Source organism: Scatophagus argus, chromosome 6 (genome assembly GCF_020382885.2).
Source record: "Scatophagus argus isolate fScaArg1 chromosome 6, fScaArg1.pri, whole genome shotgun sequence".
Lineage (NCBI taxonomy): Eukaryota > Metazoa > Chordata > Actinopteri > Scatophagidae > Scatophagus > Scatophagus argus.
Genome location: NC_058498.1, coordinates 20,479,962 through 20,499,460, shown reverse-complemented (window position 1 = coordinate 20,499,460; position 19,499 = coordinate 20,479,962). Strand labels below are relative to the sequence as shown.

Sequence of the window (19,499 nt, the reverse complement as noted above, 5' to 3'; positions counted from 1 at the left end):
AACTGTGATATTTCAAAGTTTATCTTGTAGAATGACAACTCAGATGTCAATTTTCAACTTCAAGATCCAAGAGTTACCTTGCATCATATCTGGTGTGCCAGACTGGCATGGGTGGAGACTGTGTTTTAGCAGTCTCTGATTGGCTTTCGTTGAACTTGGTGGAGTGCCAGGAGTGAGGCCTGCTTATGGGTTCATTCCGCCTACAGAGAGAGAAAAGAGAGGGTAAAAAACATAGAATAGACCAGATTCTTGTGGAAATGTGTTCTTGCACACACTGTCCTCTACAGCTAGTGAGATAGCTAGTACTACAACTTTGCAACAAGTACAGATGACTTATTTTGCAGGCAGTGGCAAGGCAGTCATTTATAACAATTCTGATTTACTTCAATATTTGGCGGTGGAAAATGTTTTAGATGCTTTTTCTCAACATCTTGGTTTGATAAAAAACTTTATACAGTTGTCAATTATGTATAAAAAAACATACCCTTTAAAGCGATTCTTTCTGAATTGCATGTCAAGAAAAGGTAAACAGAATGTATCAGCATAAAATGACATGTAAATGAAGTACGATTCCATTTCTTTAACAATAAAGACACATGTGTACATGTTATGGACAGACACTGTTTTACATGCGGCACAAATAGGATGCACATCATGCATCTAATGACATGAACCACAAGACAATCCAACCATGGGGGTGGGAGACTTGCTATGAGAGGAATGAAGATGATGTTATTACTAGACAAATGATTAACATGATCATGGGCATGAGGAGTGGAACAAAGGCAAAAGATACTACTGATTACGATGAAGCCACAGACAGGACCGTACCTCATCGAACTTCGCAAAATCTTCGTAAGAAAGCTTCTTGCCACATGCACGTCATTCTCTGAGGGCATTTTGTGATTTACAATATCCATTTTCATATTCCTGGGCAGCAGGGGAAGGAACAAACACACTAAGAGTTCACCAACAATTGAGTGGACCCACAGTAGAAGAAAGGACAAAGACCACCTGGCATTTAGTTTATGCACACTATACCACTGCAGAAAACTCAGTGTGTTAAGGAGATCAGTGTCACAAAAGCTTACTGGGACGAAGGTTCTCTAAATCTAATCTGACCCAACTGAATAATCAGAGTTCTGATTCACAGGACAGTAATATACAGTCTGCAGAGCTGTAAATGTCTGCTAATACATGGTCTTATAGCACCCTCTGCTGGTTAAGTGAATGCATGATCAATGCAGATGTCACACAGTTTCAACTCTGTGATACAACTGACAGAGAAAGAAAATTGTATAAGGGACCTACAATATAGAAGCACAATACTAGAGTGAAACAAATACAGTTTTATCTCTCATTAGGCACATTATCTAAACAGTACATAGCTGAGGTGAGTTGGTTGCACTCAGACTTTGCCATATGGGCTCCGGAGGCACAGAAGCCCAGTATGGGGCAGGGGGCTTAACAGAATAGAGAATCTCTTACACAATCAGATCAGCCACATCACCCCTCAACCCAAGCTGTCGTCTGTCTCCCAGACAGCCTTTCTATCCTGTATGGGGCTCAGAACTTCATTTGACAGGCATAGGAGACTGTGGTAGATGCTTAGTCTATCTGTAATGACATTAATGCAGCTGCATGTATGCAGCTTTCAAAATGGTGAATGTTACAGGAAAAACGTGGTCTCATTTGTTTTCTATGTGTATAAATTGGGACAACAAATTCCATTCTTGAACTCATCCAGGCCTGTGTGTAATATGAGTTTTATTTTTCTCTCTTTGACTTTTGGCAAGATCGTCCTCATCAGCTTCTAAAATCTGTCAAAATTTGCAATTTGCAATTTTTACTGAGGGGGAACTGAGAAACATTGGCATACTGGTCTTCTTGCATTGGACTCAAGACTCGCCCTACAAAGACCTGAGGTCAAGAGGTCCTGGCCCTTCAGCCACCTTGCCAAAAGACCTTCAATGATCTGATGACAAGGGGTCCAAAAACAGCTTCCTTCAGAAAGAGACCTGACACAAACTACTGGGTGAAATGAATAACATTTGCCATTTGCTACACTAATTTTATGGGTTGAAAATTTTCAATTGAGACAGAGGTCTGGTTAAGCTCAATAAAGTGGGACAATTCCACAAAATTAATTGTGGATTTAAGCTAAGTCCTATTTAGACGACAAAGAAAAGCCAACATGGATCTCAGTCTTCCTGGTCTCCTCACAGTCCATGTTTCTAGGGCACTGGGGGCTAACCACACATGGCGCCTTCTATTGGTATGCAAATGAAGGTGGTTTTATTAGGCCTATCGTCAGGGCTACAGCTGGGCCAGCACAGATATGCTAGGAAAGTGAATCAGTTGGCTGGAATGGGGGCAGGGGGAGAGCTTGTTTTCTGAGTGATCAGTTTGAGCCCCATCTCACTTCAAATGTATCCGGTACCAACCAGTCCACATTCAAAAATAAACAGCTCACATACGTCTACAAAACAAAACACGCAACTTGTTAAACTTCCAGACAAACTCACACCAATTAATTAACAATACTTAAGGAAAATATTCACAGATTATTTTGTTTTACCTATAAGCCTATTCCTTCAAAGATTAATTTGCATTCGGTTTTGTAATGCTGAGTCTTGCTGATCATGGCTTAACCTAAATGATGGATGATCTCATACTGAATGATAAGACAAGAACAATCAGAACAATAACAGAGTATTAAGGTCATAAAACCAAGCACAGAAGGCTCCAATACATCCCCAGGATATTCGCTGACACAAAACAAGACAAAAGGCAGCAGGTATGATGGCCTTCAAACATAAAAATCAATGGTGTAAAATACTAAATACAAAAAGTGATTAAAACATAAAATAATGTTCAGCTTGACTCACCAAAAATCTGGATGAAGGAGATCAAAATGGACACAAAGAAGAAATGTGTGGGCCAAAAAAACCACACAATCATATTAGACTGGAGCACAATATGGAAATGAGAGCAGTTGCACTCGTGTGCTGGTCAGGCACCACATTCCACAGACACTTCAAAGACAAACCAAAATAAAGAGACATTAAGGCCGCTTACGTCTGAGCATCATCGCACAACAACACTGATCCACTACCTGTACACACACACTAACGTACAACTCAAAAACAAAAACATAATATTCAACACAGAATGGCCATGACTAAAAAGTTGTCTAGGCAGAATTAGTTTGAACGCAGGGCAGATTTCCTTTAGGATTACAGGGTTTTTACCCCTGAGAGGGGGTGGAAGAGGGGAAGAGAAGGAGGAGGGCTATTGTCATAGCCAGCCCCATTGGAGTATTCCTGCACCTTGCCTCTTCTCATTGGCTCTGAGGGGCTAATATGCTAATGGTGGGATGAAATGCCGGACCCTTCTCTTTCTATCTCTACTCCTGTGCAGCAGACATGCATTTCTACCATTACTATGGCAACAGGTTGCTCTCTAGGGTGGAAGGGCACCCTGTTTCTTGAAAGCCTCGGGAAACGAGCGTCGGAACTGCCCAGACAAGGGTCTCAGCAACACATGGCAAATACAACTTAGTTTTCAAAACTACTGAATTCAGAACATGTTGTCATACTCATTTTTTCAGATGGTGTTTAATTTTCAGTGTTAGCTGTAGTTCAATGAATGCATGAACTTCAAATAAAGACAACATGAATTATTACCTAATAAGTAAGCTTTGTGCTCATTAGGCTTAGACTGCCACATTAGTGTTTGTTACTCATTTGTTACTCATATAATATTTATACTGTATTTAGAGATCAGATTAGATTAGATTGTCATTGAACAATACACTGAGACAAGAAAATGCTGTGTGACTTTCCTTTTTTATTTTAAAAAAGGTTAGCCTAACCCATGGCCACTTATTAAACATATGCACATGAATCAGCGTTTGTGTAAATGTGCCAATGGTAACTAACTGCTTAAGTTTCAACTTCTGTCCTTTGGTAAAAAGTTAAGAAAGTGACAATGTTAACAGGCCATGGCGCCTCTTGCAGGCAGATGCTTTGTATTTGGTGAACCTAATATATAAATGTATATAAAAAAAGAAAACTTTTTTTTTCAAATGTGATTTTATATGGTATTTCCTGTCAACAGAGCTAAAGCCAGGTGCCTTGCATTTTACAGAGCAGGCTGGATTCTCACATTATCCAGTGGCTTTCATAACAAAAAGCTACCACAGTAAATTATCAGTAAATTATCACATAGGAGTACCAACTGCTGGGAAGTTTGAATTAAATGGACCATGAAGCAATAAAATTTAAAAATTTCAGGCCAATGAACAATAACAGTAACTAAAGTTGTCTGCAACACCTTTCTGCTTAATGAGAGAGGAGACTTTATTAAGAGCCCCTATGCATTCTCCTAGAAACTACAGTTCCAATCATTATATTATATATTATAATATAATAACTATTTAAGTTATAATAGCTGGACCAAGGAGTAAGATTTTTCAGTAAAAACGTGACAATAAGACATACAATGTGTGGCATGGACAGGTGAATGCATTTCTTGTTACAAGTGCCTAAATGAAGTGCAGCATCATGTACAGTACAGGGCAGATAAATGCTGAGGTGAGTTTTTATGCACCCAACCTGTATGTTGCAGGTGAGCCAGTGGATTCCATTTGGTCCCTGAGGGTCTCACAAAGGCTCTCTTCAGCAGACACCACAATCGAACCAGTCATGTTTCGGGTAAAAGAGGTGAACCATGAGCGGCACATTCCTGGGCTGAATAACATACCAGCTGTCAAGTCACTGGCTGTCTGCACTGACCCACAGTCCACAAACACCTGGAAACCTTTAGTCTGAGGGTCCGAACACCATCACTATGTTGTACATGTCCTGTGTCTCAAACACTGTCCATTATTAGCATTCATGGGCAATCAAAGTCTCAGAGTGCTGATATAAATTCACCAAAAACTTTTCCTTACAGCAGGCAGTGGGACCTCCCTATTGTCTGTTGTAACAGTACCATAACTTAAGTGTGAAAGACACCAGAGCACAAGGCTATCATAAGAGTTTTGCCACTGAAAATGACTGTAAAAGACTGATGTTACAATGCTTTTTAGCACTGAACTGGGGATACTGGGGAACAAAAAACATACATAAGGTCTGACCCAATTAGCAAAATATTATTGCTATTTATGTTTTGTCCAGTAATGAAAATGCAAAAATCAATTCAATCAATTTTTTTCCTAGAGATTCACAAGCCATGCATACGTAAGTGACTTCTACGTCAGTGACTCCCTGTCAACTTGTCTTGGCAAGGAACAAACCAAAAAGAAACTGAGGGGTACAGTTAGGACAGGGCTACAATGAAATCTCTAAGCAATTATTTTCTCAGCTGAGACTCAAAAAATTTTAAGAAATCTACTTACGACAAGAATTTTGAGCCCACCATTCCAAACATACTATGTAGGCTTATGTAGAAATACAAAAACCAGAGAACGTAAGCCACTGCACTGCAACCCCTACTGAATGCTTACACTCTAAGTCAGGCCAATAAGCTTTTACAGGTATAATTGGATTGTGGACCAAATCTCTGAGCAGACCTAACTTGTCTAAAATAGTCACGTTCTGTAGATCAATTATGGTACTGGAAACAGTATTTTGGTGCCACATCAAGTAAAAGACACAGAAGCAGCTGCCTTCTGCTACAGGAGTATGTTAGTAACTGTGGTACTTCTGTAACAATGCCAGAAGGGGGAAACCAAATACCACAACATACTGTACTTCAAGCCTCATGCTGTAAAGTTTAATGATTCACTGTGCTGTTAGTTGACTGTACTGCAAATGCCACAAAGAAATGAAAAGGAAAGCAAACCAGACAATGGGGGTCCATATACTAAATAAAATCCTGTTTGCGTTAAACTAGCGAGGTTGACAATAATGTGAGCATCTTGTGGCACAAAAGAATAACTCTGTGATATCCAAACTTTAGGCAACATGGGAGAGCTGCTTGTATATCTAATTATCTGTGTTTCTATGAATTCCAGTCATCAAAATACATGTTGTGTGTACTGTTTACCTTTCTTGATCTCAGTAAAACTGTTTTCAAGATAAGGGCTGTTCACATACAGCTTATTTTACAAACTAGAAGCCAACTTTAAAAAAGAAACTGCTACATTTACCTAAATTACAGCATTTGGATTTTACAGTGGCAACAATAGAGAGCTGGAACGCATGAAAATACAATTTGCTGATGTGGGACAATTACAGTGTTTGAGTCTATGCAGTAGTTAGTGTTGGCAAGTGTTGAACACATTTTGCACAAAATGTGTAGTTTTACTTCAGCTCAAACCCTAGTTTGTTTTTCATATGGAACAGTTTCCAATGAGTTTGATGAAGTGATTCAAAATGTAAAAGATCTTTAAACTTGAAAGATATCCTCATTTGGACAGACAGAGGTGGAGAAACAGAGCGTGCAGTAGTTTTGTTGAGGCATGTGCAAAGAAGACGAGATGCTTTCCCACAGATAACCACACCTATCTGTTCTCTATATGGTGTGTGACTAGCCTCACCGCTTACCTTCTCCTGAATGACATTACACCAACAATCTCACATTAGTCACTGCATGCATGCATGCATGCAAAAAAAATCAAGCTCCTCCCTTGTGCTGTCTGTAAAGAGGCCACACCTATACACAGGAGCAGGTTCTGACAGCTTCCTGATCCTCGTTCAACTATCCCATATTATCCCTGAGATAAAAGAAAGGTTTTTCATGGCTGACAACTTACATGCTCAGACACAAATTAAACCACAGTCAAACACAAGGGCTCTGTATGGATACAGTTATGGATGTGTAATTCCACAAAGAAAAACATTTCCAAACCATGACACCAGTTTTCTACTCAACACACAGACTGCAGTGTGATAACAAGAAATGGAACAGCAGTTGAAGTTTGGGGTTCTGTATTGCACAACTATCACTTTATATTAAGTCTACATAGACTTGTGGTCCTAGAATATAAATGCCTGAGAAGCTACTGAAAACAGTCAGAACAAACTAAATTCTTCAACACAGACAAACAGAAGGAAGAAAGAGTCCCATGGGACTAAAGGTCTGTGTAAAATGCAAAATGAACAATAGGACTTGTTTTTGTAAGGAAATGTCTTTCTCCATTTACAACTACAAACACACTGAAATGACAATGTCCAGATCCTTTAGTTATGCTTCCTGCTGTTCTGTGGTTTAATCTATCCAGTATTTACTTACTTTTTCCCTCTGTTTCTCTATCTACACGTCTCGGGCTGGAGACTTCAAAGTGGAGAAGAGTTTCCTGCCATAGCAGCCCCGATGTAACCGCCCTCACTGACACTGCTGTTAGATAATATGTATGAATGTAGACATGATGACTATCTATTGTCTATATCTGTTGCTGAGTGTATCTGTGTGTTTCTGTGTTGTATTTGCTGTGTATAAGCTTAATATAAGTTGCTAGCAAGCAAATGATTAACCATGATACAAGACACTTCTGATTTTTTTTTATATTATTGGTACTGCTTTTTGGTCCAATTTAGGTTGATTTATTGTTTCATTTTTATCTTGGCCTGCAATAAATCCTACCTCCATAGAGGTTAGAGTGGTCAGTTTTCATTAAAACCGTTTTAGGCTGCAGTTTACGGTGCTGTTAACCTGTATTGCGTTATACTGTACATACCCCACTCTTAGTAATATAAATGGGATGGACAAATTATTGGAAACAAATAAAATGACAACTGTCCGCACGCTGGTAGGCGTATTACATTATATTAGTTAACTTAAAAATGAAATCTACAGCAGGTAACAGACATGAAACATTTAAGAAATATTAACAATTCAAACTGGAAAAGTGACTTCTGTGCTTGTGAACGGAAGACACAGCAATATATCGATCTCCCTCTGTTTTCTTTTAATCCATGACAAGATTTGTGATGAGTCGTTCTGAATCCTGACATTTCCATAAATGCATCCAGCTGAATGGGATTCGGGTGATTAACTAACACCATTCATCATTTAAAGCCGTACTTGACATGCAGAGTAATATCATAGTAGGTATGTATTTGTTAAAAATGTGTGGTTTGAGGTCAACATCTAATTTATTCATGTATTTTTTCTTTCTCCACCTGCATCTCCCTCGCCGATGTGGTAAACAGTCCTCTACAGCTTCATTACTTTCTCCTCATCACTCAGATTTTAAAGAAAGTAAGAGGTTGACACAAAAAAATGCCAGTCAGCCTAATCAGGTCTTTATAAGTGTGGTTTGATCACATTTGATTGACAGTGGCTAAGCCAATAGTGCACAGAGGTTAGCGGCATTTTTTCCAGCTAAGCCCAGCCCACTTGATTCCTGTGAAAAAGGCAGTGACACAAAATGAAACACAGAAATCTCACATGTGTAGTGACCAAACCTAGCACAAATTGTTGTTTATGTTGGATTCCACTGCCAATAGTAAGAAGTTGTTTGAGAAGATATGGTTTCAGGGCCTTTAAGTTGTCTGACAATAACACAAGTAATCAAATAGACTCAGTTGTTATAGACAGTGATTCATCTTTCTTCCAGATACTGTAACAGACAAGTCTATTGAGAATAAAACACAATGAGTGAGACCCACAGCCACGTCCTTGTGGAGAGATAAATGGTGAGCGGACTTCCTTGTACGGTAGGATTTGTTCAGGGATTACGTTATGATATGATACAATACAGAAAGAGAGACAATGGGACCAGTGTTTCACACACCACAAGGCCATTTATAAGAAGGCCTCCGGGACAAATGATTCATCAGTTAAACAAGATATGAATACTAAACAATACGTTGGAGTCAGTAGGTCACAGGGCCTGGCTTATGACAAAAAGAGCAAATGTAACCATTTATTGTGGGCTTACTGTTCATCAACAGTGTATTCTTTGGTCAATAAGAAAGACTGACTTGTGTGGTGTAAGTGCTGCCAAGAAAACAATGCAAACTACAAACACTTTATCACAGAGGGCATGTAACCGACTGATTGATACGAAAAAATTGCCTGCCAAACAGCATCATTTGCATTGAACTTCCCCTTGTTTGTCCTTCCTACTGATCAAACAAAGTAAATGACGTCACCTATAACATCTTCCTTCCTTCAAGCTGCGTCGCAAACTATGAACTGCTTTTGACTGCAACCCAGTACAAGCTGGTGAAACAGGCCCATCCAGCTATCAAGAACTCAACAGCGACAGCTCACAAGTCCCAGAAAGTGCAGGCCAGCCTACAGACAGACTATACAGCCAAACAGCAGTAAGGGCCATGATCCTCTCTCTCCTCTCCTCCGTCACCTTGGTGTGTTTCAAATGTAACCATGGTGACCTGTTAGGGTGAGGGAGTGGTGCACTTGTGACAGCTGCAGATGTGGGAGGAAAGGGCACGGGAGGGGACCGCCAGGGACTGGTTACCTACCTTTTCACCACCAGGCTGAGGGTCTTGTGGGAGCCTTTCACAAGACAGATAGCCTCCTGTCTGTAGCCACTCAGGGGAATTTCATTGATGTTGACAAGCTCGTCTCCCACCTGGAGACTCACAGCTGCTGCCTTGCTGCCCTCCTCAACCTGAAACATAAACACAGCAGATGGAAAACTATGCATTAAACACTCTTTCACAGAGATACCAACATACATTTCAGGAAGCCGGCCTACTGCTTGCAAGCTAGCTAGTTAGCAAGAGTAACCATGATACAGGACACTGTGGCTATGGCTGTCAGTCCTATGCCATAATAATAATATAGTGGGCCTCTGAATCAAACTTGGGAAGCACTAAAGAAGAGCAGACTTAAGACAGAACATGCTACAAAGAAAGAAGACAACTGAGTGGGTTGCAGCAGGAGCTAATACCAGCATTCTAATTTGTACGGAGCACAAAGTTTAGATAAATTCTTGGTTTATACTGACATCAGTTATTTATTTCACAGCTGTTAGCTGCAGTGCAGTTTATTTGTCCAAAAAAGCCCAGAGATGAAAATGACTTTGCAATCTATGGGATATGTGAGGGGATTCAGAGGGATCTAGAGGACACCAAACTGTCTTTCTAAACTTCTGCCATTGGAATGTGGAGGCTACCATAATGAGACATTGGGGGCACAACAAGTGCTGCACACCGGTCATGAATTGCACCTTTAATACACATAGTTCTAACTATTTGTATTTATCTAACCTTGGTGCTACTTACTGCTTCTCAGTACTTCATAAACATAAACTGCATAACCTGGATGCTTACAGTAGATTTTAAAGCCTACTTCGGTGCAGATTGTTCTAATGTCAGATTATAGCATTATGTTTGTACTGTGTTTTTGATGTGTCTGTGTTTTGGTATTGGAGCATTTCTAATAAACTATAACTTGCACTTATGATTCGAGTCCTTACAGCAGCAGAATTATTAAAATGAAGGGCAGCATAACTGTAAAGGAAACACACTTCAGAGATATGTGAAAGAAATACTCCGAAAGGACACCAGTCCCTTTTGACATTCTTGATATGTTTTACAGGCTAACAATGACTGAAGAAACGTACTATTTACCAGTGTTAACAGCAGGAAAGAAAAGGATCAAAGGCTATAAAAATACTTCAAAAAGCTTCTGTCCGAGCCAGTGGCATGATCTAAAAACAAACCGTATTGTGTGTGTTTGAGGGCAGACACCTGGAATAACACATCTGTCAAAGGGAAGTATAGTGGATGCAGTGCACTGAAGTCAGCAACTCCTAGTGTTGGTCTACCCCCAGAGAAGACCCACCAAATACAAGACACTAACGTGACAGAATCACAGCACCAGTCCAGGTTTCTGAAGTGTCAGATATGCCAAGTAATAAGGTCAGTGCTCTCCTCACACTACACAGAAAGTTAGATTAAAATCAGTGAGACAGCATGACTCCGTGTGGAAAGAAAAGCAGCGAGAACTTGCTTGGAGGTTGGCACATTAACACACAAAAGCCAAGCTCTGCAGCTGATTATCAGTTCTCCACTCAACCTGTGAGAGGGGGCTATATGACTCAACTACAGAGGAATGTGTACATTTACAGACCATTACGTGTTATATGGCCTTTCTCCTCAGCACAGAAACCAGAGCCCAGATAGCCCCATCAAAAGATCCCTTTCATTTTTCTAGAATACCAATTATAAGGCAAGGTTAAGGCAGGGTGGACTGAGGATTTTTATGAAGCCTGGCTAGATTCCTGAGCTGTTCCTAATATGGTAATGCATCTTGTAGAGAAACTGAATCACTGACTGGTGCATTTACAGTACGTTGAAATGTTTAATATGTAACACTTCTGAAATTGGAAGATCATTCTAACTAGATAACACTAGTTTTACCATGTTTAACTGAAACACACAAGCACCAAATAGACATCACATTTAGGCAAACCGGTTATCTTCCAAATAAAGAAAATTAGTGGTGGTGGGCTAAGCAAGAGTAAGGCAAGGTCTTAGATAGAGGTGCTGGAAGCCAGGTCGTAAACTGTGTTACAGAATAAATAAGGCGATATTCTGTTTTTCCTGCTCTCAATACCTACAATACTATTTACTGGGGACTATTTTGAGCTGTGGATGAATACACATTTGGTGCATGTGGGATGCATGTCGACTTGGCTTGATTTATTGACTTATGTTCATGGTAAGGAAAGTGTCATCCATTGCAATGATGTGGCTCACTGATCCGTTCTTATAGTTCTTGGACAACAGAGGAGTTCTAATACTACTACTACTACTACTTCTCTACAGAGGAAAGAGATATACAGGGTCTGGCTACACAACTAGAGCTTGTATTAATTGGTGGTTTTGGTTTTTTCAAGGAATTTGTCGTCCTTTAAGCACTGGGGACAATTTTACACTCTGAGCCATTTAAGCACATTTACAATTTTAAAATACTAAGTGATTACCGGTAGCTAAGATTTAACTTGTTACTCTGTTTGAGTGATTATTCTCAACTATAGCTGCCTAAAGGTTGCAAAGCTTTAGCAAATATGAATGACACATTCCAAAATATATTCCATCATACAGTGTTTGGGATAAGATCAGGCTGCTGTGTAAAATCTTGTAAATGTTTTTGCCTGAAGAAATTATGCAAAAAGGACAGCATGTAAGTAAATTACACTAAGCAGACAGGAATGGTGAACTGTAGCTCCAAAGAATCAGAGAAAGTCAACAGCAGTTTGAGAGAACAGAGGAGACAATATACATTAAACTGAAAAGTGAAACCAAGACAAAGCACAGTAAAGAAACAGTGCAGTACTGATTATCTTCTACTGTTGTACATACAAACAAATGATGTCTGGAGATCAGCAGCAAAAATGTAAATAAAAACAAAAGATGAGGGCAAGTGTTCCCACAGCATCAAGACGGGAGATTCATACTGCTTTTCCAAACATTTTTCATGATGGCAGCCCAATCAGCATGAGGCCTACCATGTCCTTTGTTTACCATCTTCCTCCAGGCTATAATCAGTCAAACTGCAGCCATCCTGGATGCCCGAGTATCCTCAAAAATAGCCTCATGTCTTCTCTGTGGAACATGAAGGGAAGGATGTGGTGGCGATGAGGTTGAGGAATGTGTCTTTTCTGCTGACAGATGTCCTGTGCAGCGTGCTGACAGGGGCACTGAACTCAGACCTCTTGTTTCAGGCATGGCCTGCACACATCATTGACAATGTTCATTGCTGTTTGACAGGACACCAGAAACCACATAAACAAACTCACCCAAATCTGACCTTTGCAGTTCTTTTTTAGTTTAATCTGTCTCTGTAAGTTAAACAGATGTTTTAAGCATTTGTGCTTTTTGAAGAGCTTCTTGCTCTAAATCACTACATCTGGTTGTGGCAAGAAAATAACCACGTTAGTCCACTCCATAGATGGACATTTCAGCATCATTCCCGAGAGGTGAAATTAACTCTTTGTACTATGCTTCTAGTCATGCCAGCATTGTGGGCATATCCATCCAACTATTCCATTTGTTTCAACATTTTCGACAACTTGAATAGATGCAATGAAATTACATCCAGATATCCATGGTGCCAAAAGGATGTTGACTTTAGCTCTTTTTACATAGATATCCCAAAATACTGCCAAACAAAGACCCATTATACTGGCTCTGCTTTTTGTACACTGAACCATCCTTTACATCCTAGCTTTAGACTAGACACTAGAATTTTTTTTGTATTTGTAATACCTACTCAAATTTGTACTGTCAACTCTGATTTAATCAGAATTTTGCTGATGTTTGACTGTATTTTATTTCAGCAAAGTTCTTCTCCTTGTATTTATGACACTTCCTTTTGCAATATTTGAGATGTTTGGCTACTCTTCAAAGTTAAAAAGAATTTTGTAGGAAAACATTTGATTATCCAAATAAGGGTAACAGAAAAGGCAATAGCTTTTCGGTCATTACATGTGACAGTGAAATGGTAAAAATGCCCTTACACTAAGGTAAGGCTAAAGAATATTTGCAACAATGTTTATCTTGTAAATATGCAGCATTTACATCTAAGAGCACACACTGACCAATTTCTTCTCCTCTGCCCAATCAATAATAACCCCAGCATTCCACATCCCTACTTCCAATATCCTGTCTTCTACAAATACAAAACTATCTGGATCTCAAACCTTTTTTCCTCTCACAAGAGTCATAATCATACTGCCTATTAATCATCTTCGTTCCAAAGGTTGAGCAATCCTAAAAGTCAAATCAGGCCCACATTTCTGGATTCAATAATTGGTAAAACCTGTTTACCTGTAGGTGTTTTATCACAGCGTGTAAGAACAGAGACATTTTTGCAGTGTGTCTGGCACTGGTTCTTTAAGAGCAAATAATATTTTCATCCATATAAAATTTGATCCTGGCAGAGAAAACATATGTATGAGCTGCATGGCCAGCTGTGTTGCTTAAAACAGGATTATATAAGTTTATTGAGACGAAGGACTTTAAGTCCATGAAGACCTTGAGCATAACCTGAGCTATGAGTGGAATGTGAAGAATTTTAATTAGATCCAGGATTTTTTTTTTTAACCAATACTCTAAACCTCTCATCAAATGGAGGACTGGGAAATATCTTTCATTTTAGCAACTGGAAAGAATGCATATAGGTGAGAAAACTGTAAGGCCATCTTCATCACTTTGTTTCGCAGGCCTACCAAAACCAAACAGAAAGACATGAAAATAATAATGATATGTGACAAAGGAAATAAAAGTAAAAATAAAAGTCAATGAAAGTAGACATTTATGATTACTAAAAAGATGCGTAGTCTGACAAACAAAGCTAATCGTGGATGAAGAAGAGGTCACTGTAGGAAGCTCAATTAAAAAATCCAGATGGATGCAGCTGTGTCATATGGTTTAGTAATACATAGTGAGACAATGAACAGTTTTTAACATTTTTGTAGCCTGACCTGTCCAACTCATAATGTTTTCTCATAGTGTTTCCCAGAAGAACAGAGTAAATAAAATATAAAATATTTCATTGTTAAATACAAAATAGTAACATTCTGAGATATATCCACATCAAGTTTAACAATCATTATGACAGGTTTTAGCTCCTTCATTACTGTTGCTCTACCTGTTCAAGCAGGACACAAAGTTATTTTAAACCAGCACTCACAGGAAATATCACACAGCGCACTTATGGATGCAAGAACAGCCAAGAATATTTTCAACAGAAATCACCATCCAAAAAAATGCAACAGAAAGAGGATCAGCATTAAGCAGACAGCAGTGTGTAGGCACACTGCAGACCTTTCTACATGCTAAAATGTAGTGTTATCATGTTGTAAGGGTAATAGTAGGTTTACTACCAACTTTATCGAGTCAACACCATTAATTCCCCAACATATCTTTGTAAACCAATGGCTATAATCTGCCACCCCAAAAGAGAACAAATCACTTATCCTGGCTTCACTTATCCCATCATGCCATTCCAGCAGACTTCAGGCTGTCACAGATAATTCACTACATTTAGAAAATCAAACAAAGCTCCAACATTCCTCCCTGCTCCTGGTACCACAGGCTACCGTCTGAACTGAAATTTAAGGCAGCACAAAAATATGTGAAAGCAAAACTCCAGGTGGTCTAATAGCACACACTTGGGGATAAATGACAGCAAACTAAACTCTGACACATTTCAAGACATTTTGAAATTTTGATTGTGTTAAGTCTAGTCCATGACCAATTTACTTTATGACATTACTTAAACATTTCAGGAAGACTCTGGCTTGTTTTTACATAGAGTGAAGGCTTGTTCAAAGGTTCCAAAGAACTGACATCTCACCATCAGATGCAAGCAGGTCCACTTTTTGTTGATCCTTGGAGTAAGGATGTGTCATTCAATGACAAAACATTAACAATGATATTCTGTCAATATCAAACCAACGAACAGCAGTCCAACTGGGCAATGGTTCACCCCACACAACACAGCAATGTGACCAAGCTATTTAATCTTACAGCTTAAAGACTTAAAATGCCCAGAATTCTAGTCATTTGAATTAGATTCCCGTAAGACCCACAGTAATGGGGTGAAGGTGATCCTAGCTGTATCGCTTTAAAGCCGCGTGGTGCCTGAGATTCTGAGTTTCATCCATGTGAGTTGAACTTTGGACCCCCTTTGGGTCAACACAGAAACTACGAACAAAAAGCATGGACACAGTTCCTGACAAACAGGAGCTGATATTTTGCCATGTCAAATTAACTGGCAAGGTCTTTTGTAGTAAATCATTACACAGTCAACAGAGAAGTGAGGTTACAGTGTGATTTCAGAGCTGATTGGGCTGTGCTATGATTAACGTGCTCTCCCTCTCATGGGCACTACATGCATTTTGAGGCTCATATCATATTTAACAAAGTCATGGCATAGAAGAAGTACAAGCTACGGTGCATGTCCTGTTGAATGTTTATTTTTTTCAAGTAACTTCATTTAAGCTGTGACTTTAGAGAACTCAGATTTTTACTACACATGACTGTTGCAAGACTACACAGACCCCACTTGAAAGGAGGGCAACACTCTCTCCATAGTAGCTATTTGCCCAAATGCATAATTTCAAACATGAGTGACAGCACTAAAACAGACTAAAGGGTTGTCCACACCAAGAACACTAACTATGCCAGTAACAATAAATATATTGTTTATTGTTACAGTCATTCTGTAACTCAAGTGGATGACTGAATCCTCAACATATAACTTACTAAACGCTTATAGCAGCTTTTTGAGGCTGTACTAAAACACAGTGACGCTAACATGCTCATAAGGATAATTCTAAGATGTTAAGCAGTTAAGTTAAGCATGTTTAACATCCTGACTCAAAAATGTTACCATAAATTAGAATATTTAACTGATTAAATAAAAAGTTTGACCTGCTGGTGACATATTTCCTCAATATCACCAGCAGGTCAAACTTTTTACTCAGGTGATCATAGTCACTAGGATTCATCCTCTATGAACCATGAATGACAAAACTCAAATGTAGATGGAACAAATGCACACTTACTGTAACTACTGATACTGATGCAGTTGTACACAGACAGCAAAATACAAAACTTGAAAGTGTACAAGAACCCTCCCTCTCAGCATGTTTAAAAAATGCAAGACAGGAGTGAGGGAGCGAAAACTGAAGGAGGTGTTGTCTCATGGCTAAGTAGTGTATGATGTGGAAGGTCAGGGGGCAACACTGGCCACAGTTCAGTATAGTATGGACAGCAACACAGACCTGGGAGTTTGAACTAACAGCCATGAGAAGCTGTCAGATTTCCCATCTGTGCTGGAAAAACAGGAAGTCTGCAGGAGCTTTCACAATCATTAGAAGCACATTTATGTCCCTCTGACAGAGTTGCTGTGTGTATGGTTGTGCCACCTATAGCTCACCTGGTAGCTCTACTATTAAAAGCTCTCTATTTTGCATGTCTGTGCAGGAACATCACCGAACATACGCAATAAACCTCGAAGTCTTGTCTTTTTCGTCACAATTTGGGAAGAGCGAGAGAATTCAGCTGAAACAAACTTTCAAATCCAGGCATAGAGAAACAAGCTATTTTTGAGCAGAAAAAGCAGCTTTTACACACTATTTTTTATTCAAAAATTCAGCTATATTAACATCATATGCCAGAATGAGAGAATTATTATACATTTAAACTTTTTGTAGGGACACTAATACTTTGTTTGCCACTGACAATTTACAATTTAAGTTGAAATGATAAATGATACCATTTGGACATAGCTCAAAACTGCAGCTACACTCCTGCACTCCACCCAGCAAACTGGCTCAAGCAACCTCAATTCTCATCTGTTTTTTTACCCAAGTTTTTTTTTTTTTTTTTTTTTTTAGGAATATTTACCTTGGTTATAAGCAAAGGTTCTCGATGCTCCAGTCCACCTCTGAGTGTAAATCCCCATGGTGCTCCTCCTGAAAGAAATACATCCACCAGCTTCCAGCCCTCACCATCACTGCTCCTCGGACCCATATCTCCTGATTTCTGCGTACCATGCCAAAGGCTCTCTGCCTCGGTATAGTGTGGATCATTGTAATATCCCTCAGTATCCATGGTACTGTATATATAAAAGTAAATGAACAAAAAAGACAGTATGAAAACATATCCAGACACAAAACAATAAGCAGTAAATATACATTAATGGTGCGATACAACATTACCCTCATTTCAGCAGCATTACTCCACTTAACAGTCAATTCTAGATGTGATTAAGATTTTACTGATCACTTTCACAGCTCAGCACGGTCTGGCCACATGTTATACTGCTGATCTTCTAAGCTTTCCTGAACCTGACAGTGACCTGAAAAAATTACTGACTGTTTTACAATATAAACTTATGAATAAAGCCAACTGTGCATTTGTCAGTGGCTACTGAAGCTAAAAAAAAATCATTTTAAGAGCAATTAATTTTGTTTTAATTCTTTTTACAGCTGATCTTGTTTTGGACAATGTATTTTTATGTATTGTATGTATTGTATTTCAATTTTTTGGGACATCTGCTTTAGACAAAATGTGCCATTATTAGCCAATATTGCAATAGATGATAGATTGCTGTATCATTTTAATCTATTTTGGTGAATGAAATGATGCTCCTTGAAAGTTTTACATGAGTACAAAAAATTAATTCACAATATCACATTAACAGAATAACTGAATGTATCTTTATTCTGGCAAGAATCTAAATTTGGGATGTCATTTCATTGGTATAGTAGTAATATTTAAATCTGCTTCTTGACAGTCAGCCTTTAAGAAAAATAAGTGAAGAATTCATTGTTTGTTTGTTCATAAAATACATTTTAAATATTTGTAACATTATCTATCGAATATTATGTAAACACTGATGTCCGTCATCCTAACTATTCAGCATTATTTGGGAGGTTTTCGGTATTCCACTTAATTTTTAGATTTCCAATGGCATCATAAAAGCCCAAAGCAAAACTTGCAAGATGTTACATCTAACATGTGACCTTTCCATAGTTTTCCGACTTTCATGGCTATAATGCCTGGACTGGCCGAGACTGAAATTACACATGTGCTGGTTAGTAACTGAACAGAAACCTATCCGGTCATAAGCCGTTTTGCGTCCGTCTATATAGCATACAAATAAATTTATGTGCCATTAATTTAGGAAATAACGCTGTAACGCTGCGTAAACACCTGCTGTCATACTCCAGGCAGACTGACTTAAACGTAATGCTCTTATGTGTGAGAGAATTAAAGACACTAACATTGTCGAATGGCACAATGGAAACCATCTTCGCTTGTATCAACAAATAAGCAAAATTGAGTTACCCAGACTCGCTATGTTCAATAGGTGACTGCATCTTTGGCTGAAACAAGCACTTTATCGTGAAATGGACTACTCGACTCCGTGAAGTTCAAAGCTTTCAGATATAAAACTAAACTTGAACGGCTAACCTTACCTGGGAATTCAACTTCTGGATAAACCGGTGAACAGGAAAGCTTCGTCGGAGTGGCACGCAGCTATATCCCAGGTTTACGTTATACATACTTCATCTTTTGTAACCGTTTTGTCTTCAAAATAATCAATTATTAGAAGAAGTCGCCAGTTGGACGAATGGTTCCGGACAGTAAGCTGAGAGTTTCACTGTTTGAAACGCAGCACTTCGGCCCGTATCCTACTTCATGACACAAACCGAGAACGACACACTCACACACTCCAGAGAGTTTAAATTAGCTAAGCTAACCTAGCTCCATCCATGGACAACGGGGATAACAAGTGTAGGAAAATACAGCACAAGCGTGCCATCTACCGTCAGCCAGCAACTCAGGTAAGATTTCACTCTAAAAAAAACATTGTTCCAATTAACGCTTAGAGGTATATATTTTAACCCCAGGGAGACACCTTAGCAATACCTCGTCGACACTGAGTCATAACTTACTGCACCAAATCTCTGTTCAGCGAGTAACTTAGGTAAGTTCACTAAAGACAATTTCTGAATTTCTAGTGGAGCGCGTACGTTTCCATGACAACCTGTAAGG

General features: G+C 39.0%; 1 protein-coding gene across 2 annotated transcripts in view; it reads right to left on the bottom strand.

Annotated features, from left to right (window-relative positions):
• Nucleotides 1–19,492, bottom strand: part of shroom2a (shroom family member 2a) — a 31,137-nt gene extending 11,645 nt beyond the window's left edge. The window contains exons 1-4 of one of the 2 annotated variants that reach the window (XM_046392562.1): nucleotides 18,920–19,492; nucleotides 17,343–17,553; nucleotides 9,438–9,586; nucleotides 78–200 (exon numbers count right to left, since the gene is read on the bottom strand). In XM_046392562.1, coding sequence (XP_046248518.1) covers nucleotides 78–200; nucleotides 9,438–9,586; nucleotides 17,343–17,549 — 479 coding nt within the window. In that variant the 5' untranslated portion in view covers nucleotides 17,550–17,553; nucleotides 18,920–19,492. Of the gene's footprint in view, nucleotides 1–77; nucleotides 201–9,437; nucleotides 9,587–15,285; nucleotides 16,303–17,342; nucleotides 17,554–18,919 lie in introns of those variants that run through there. The other variant, XM_046392563.1, reaches the window with a different exon arrangement.
• Between the last annotated feature and the right edge of the window lie 7 nt (nucleotides 19,493–19,499).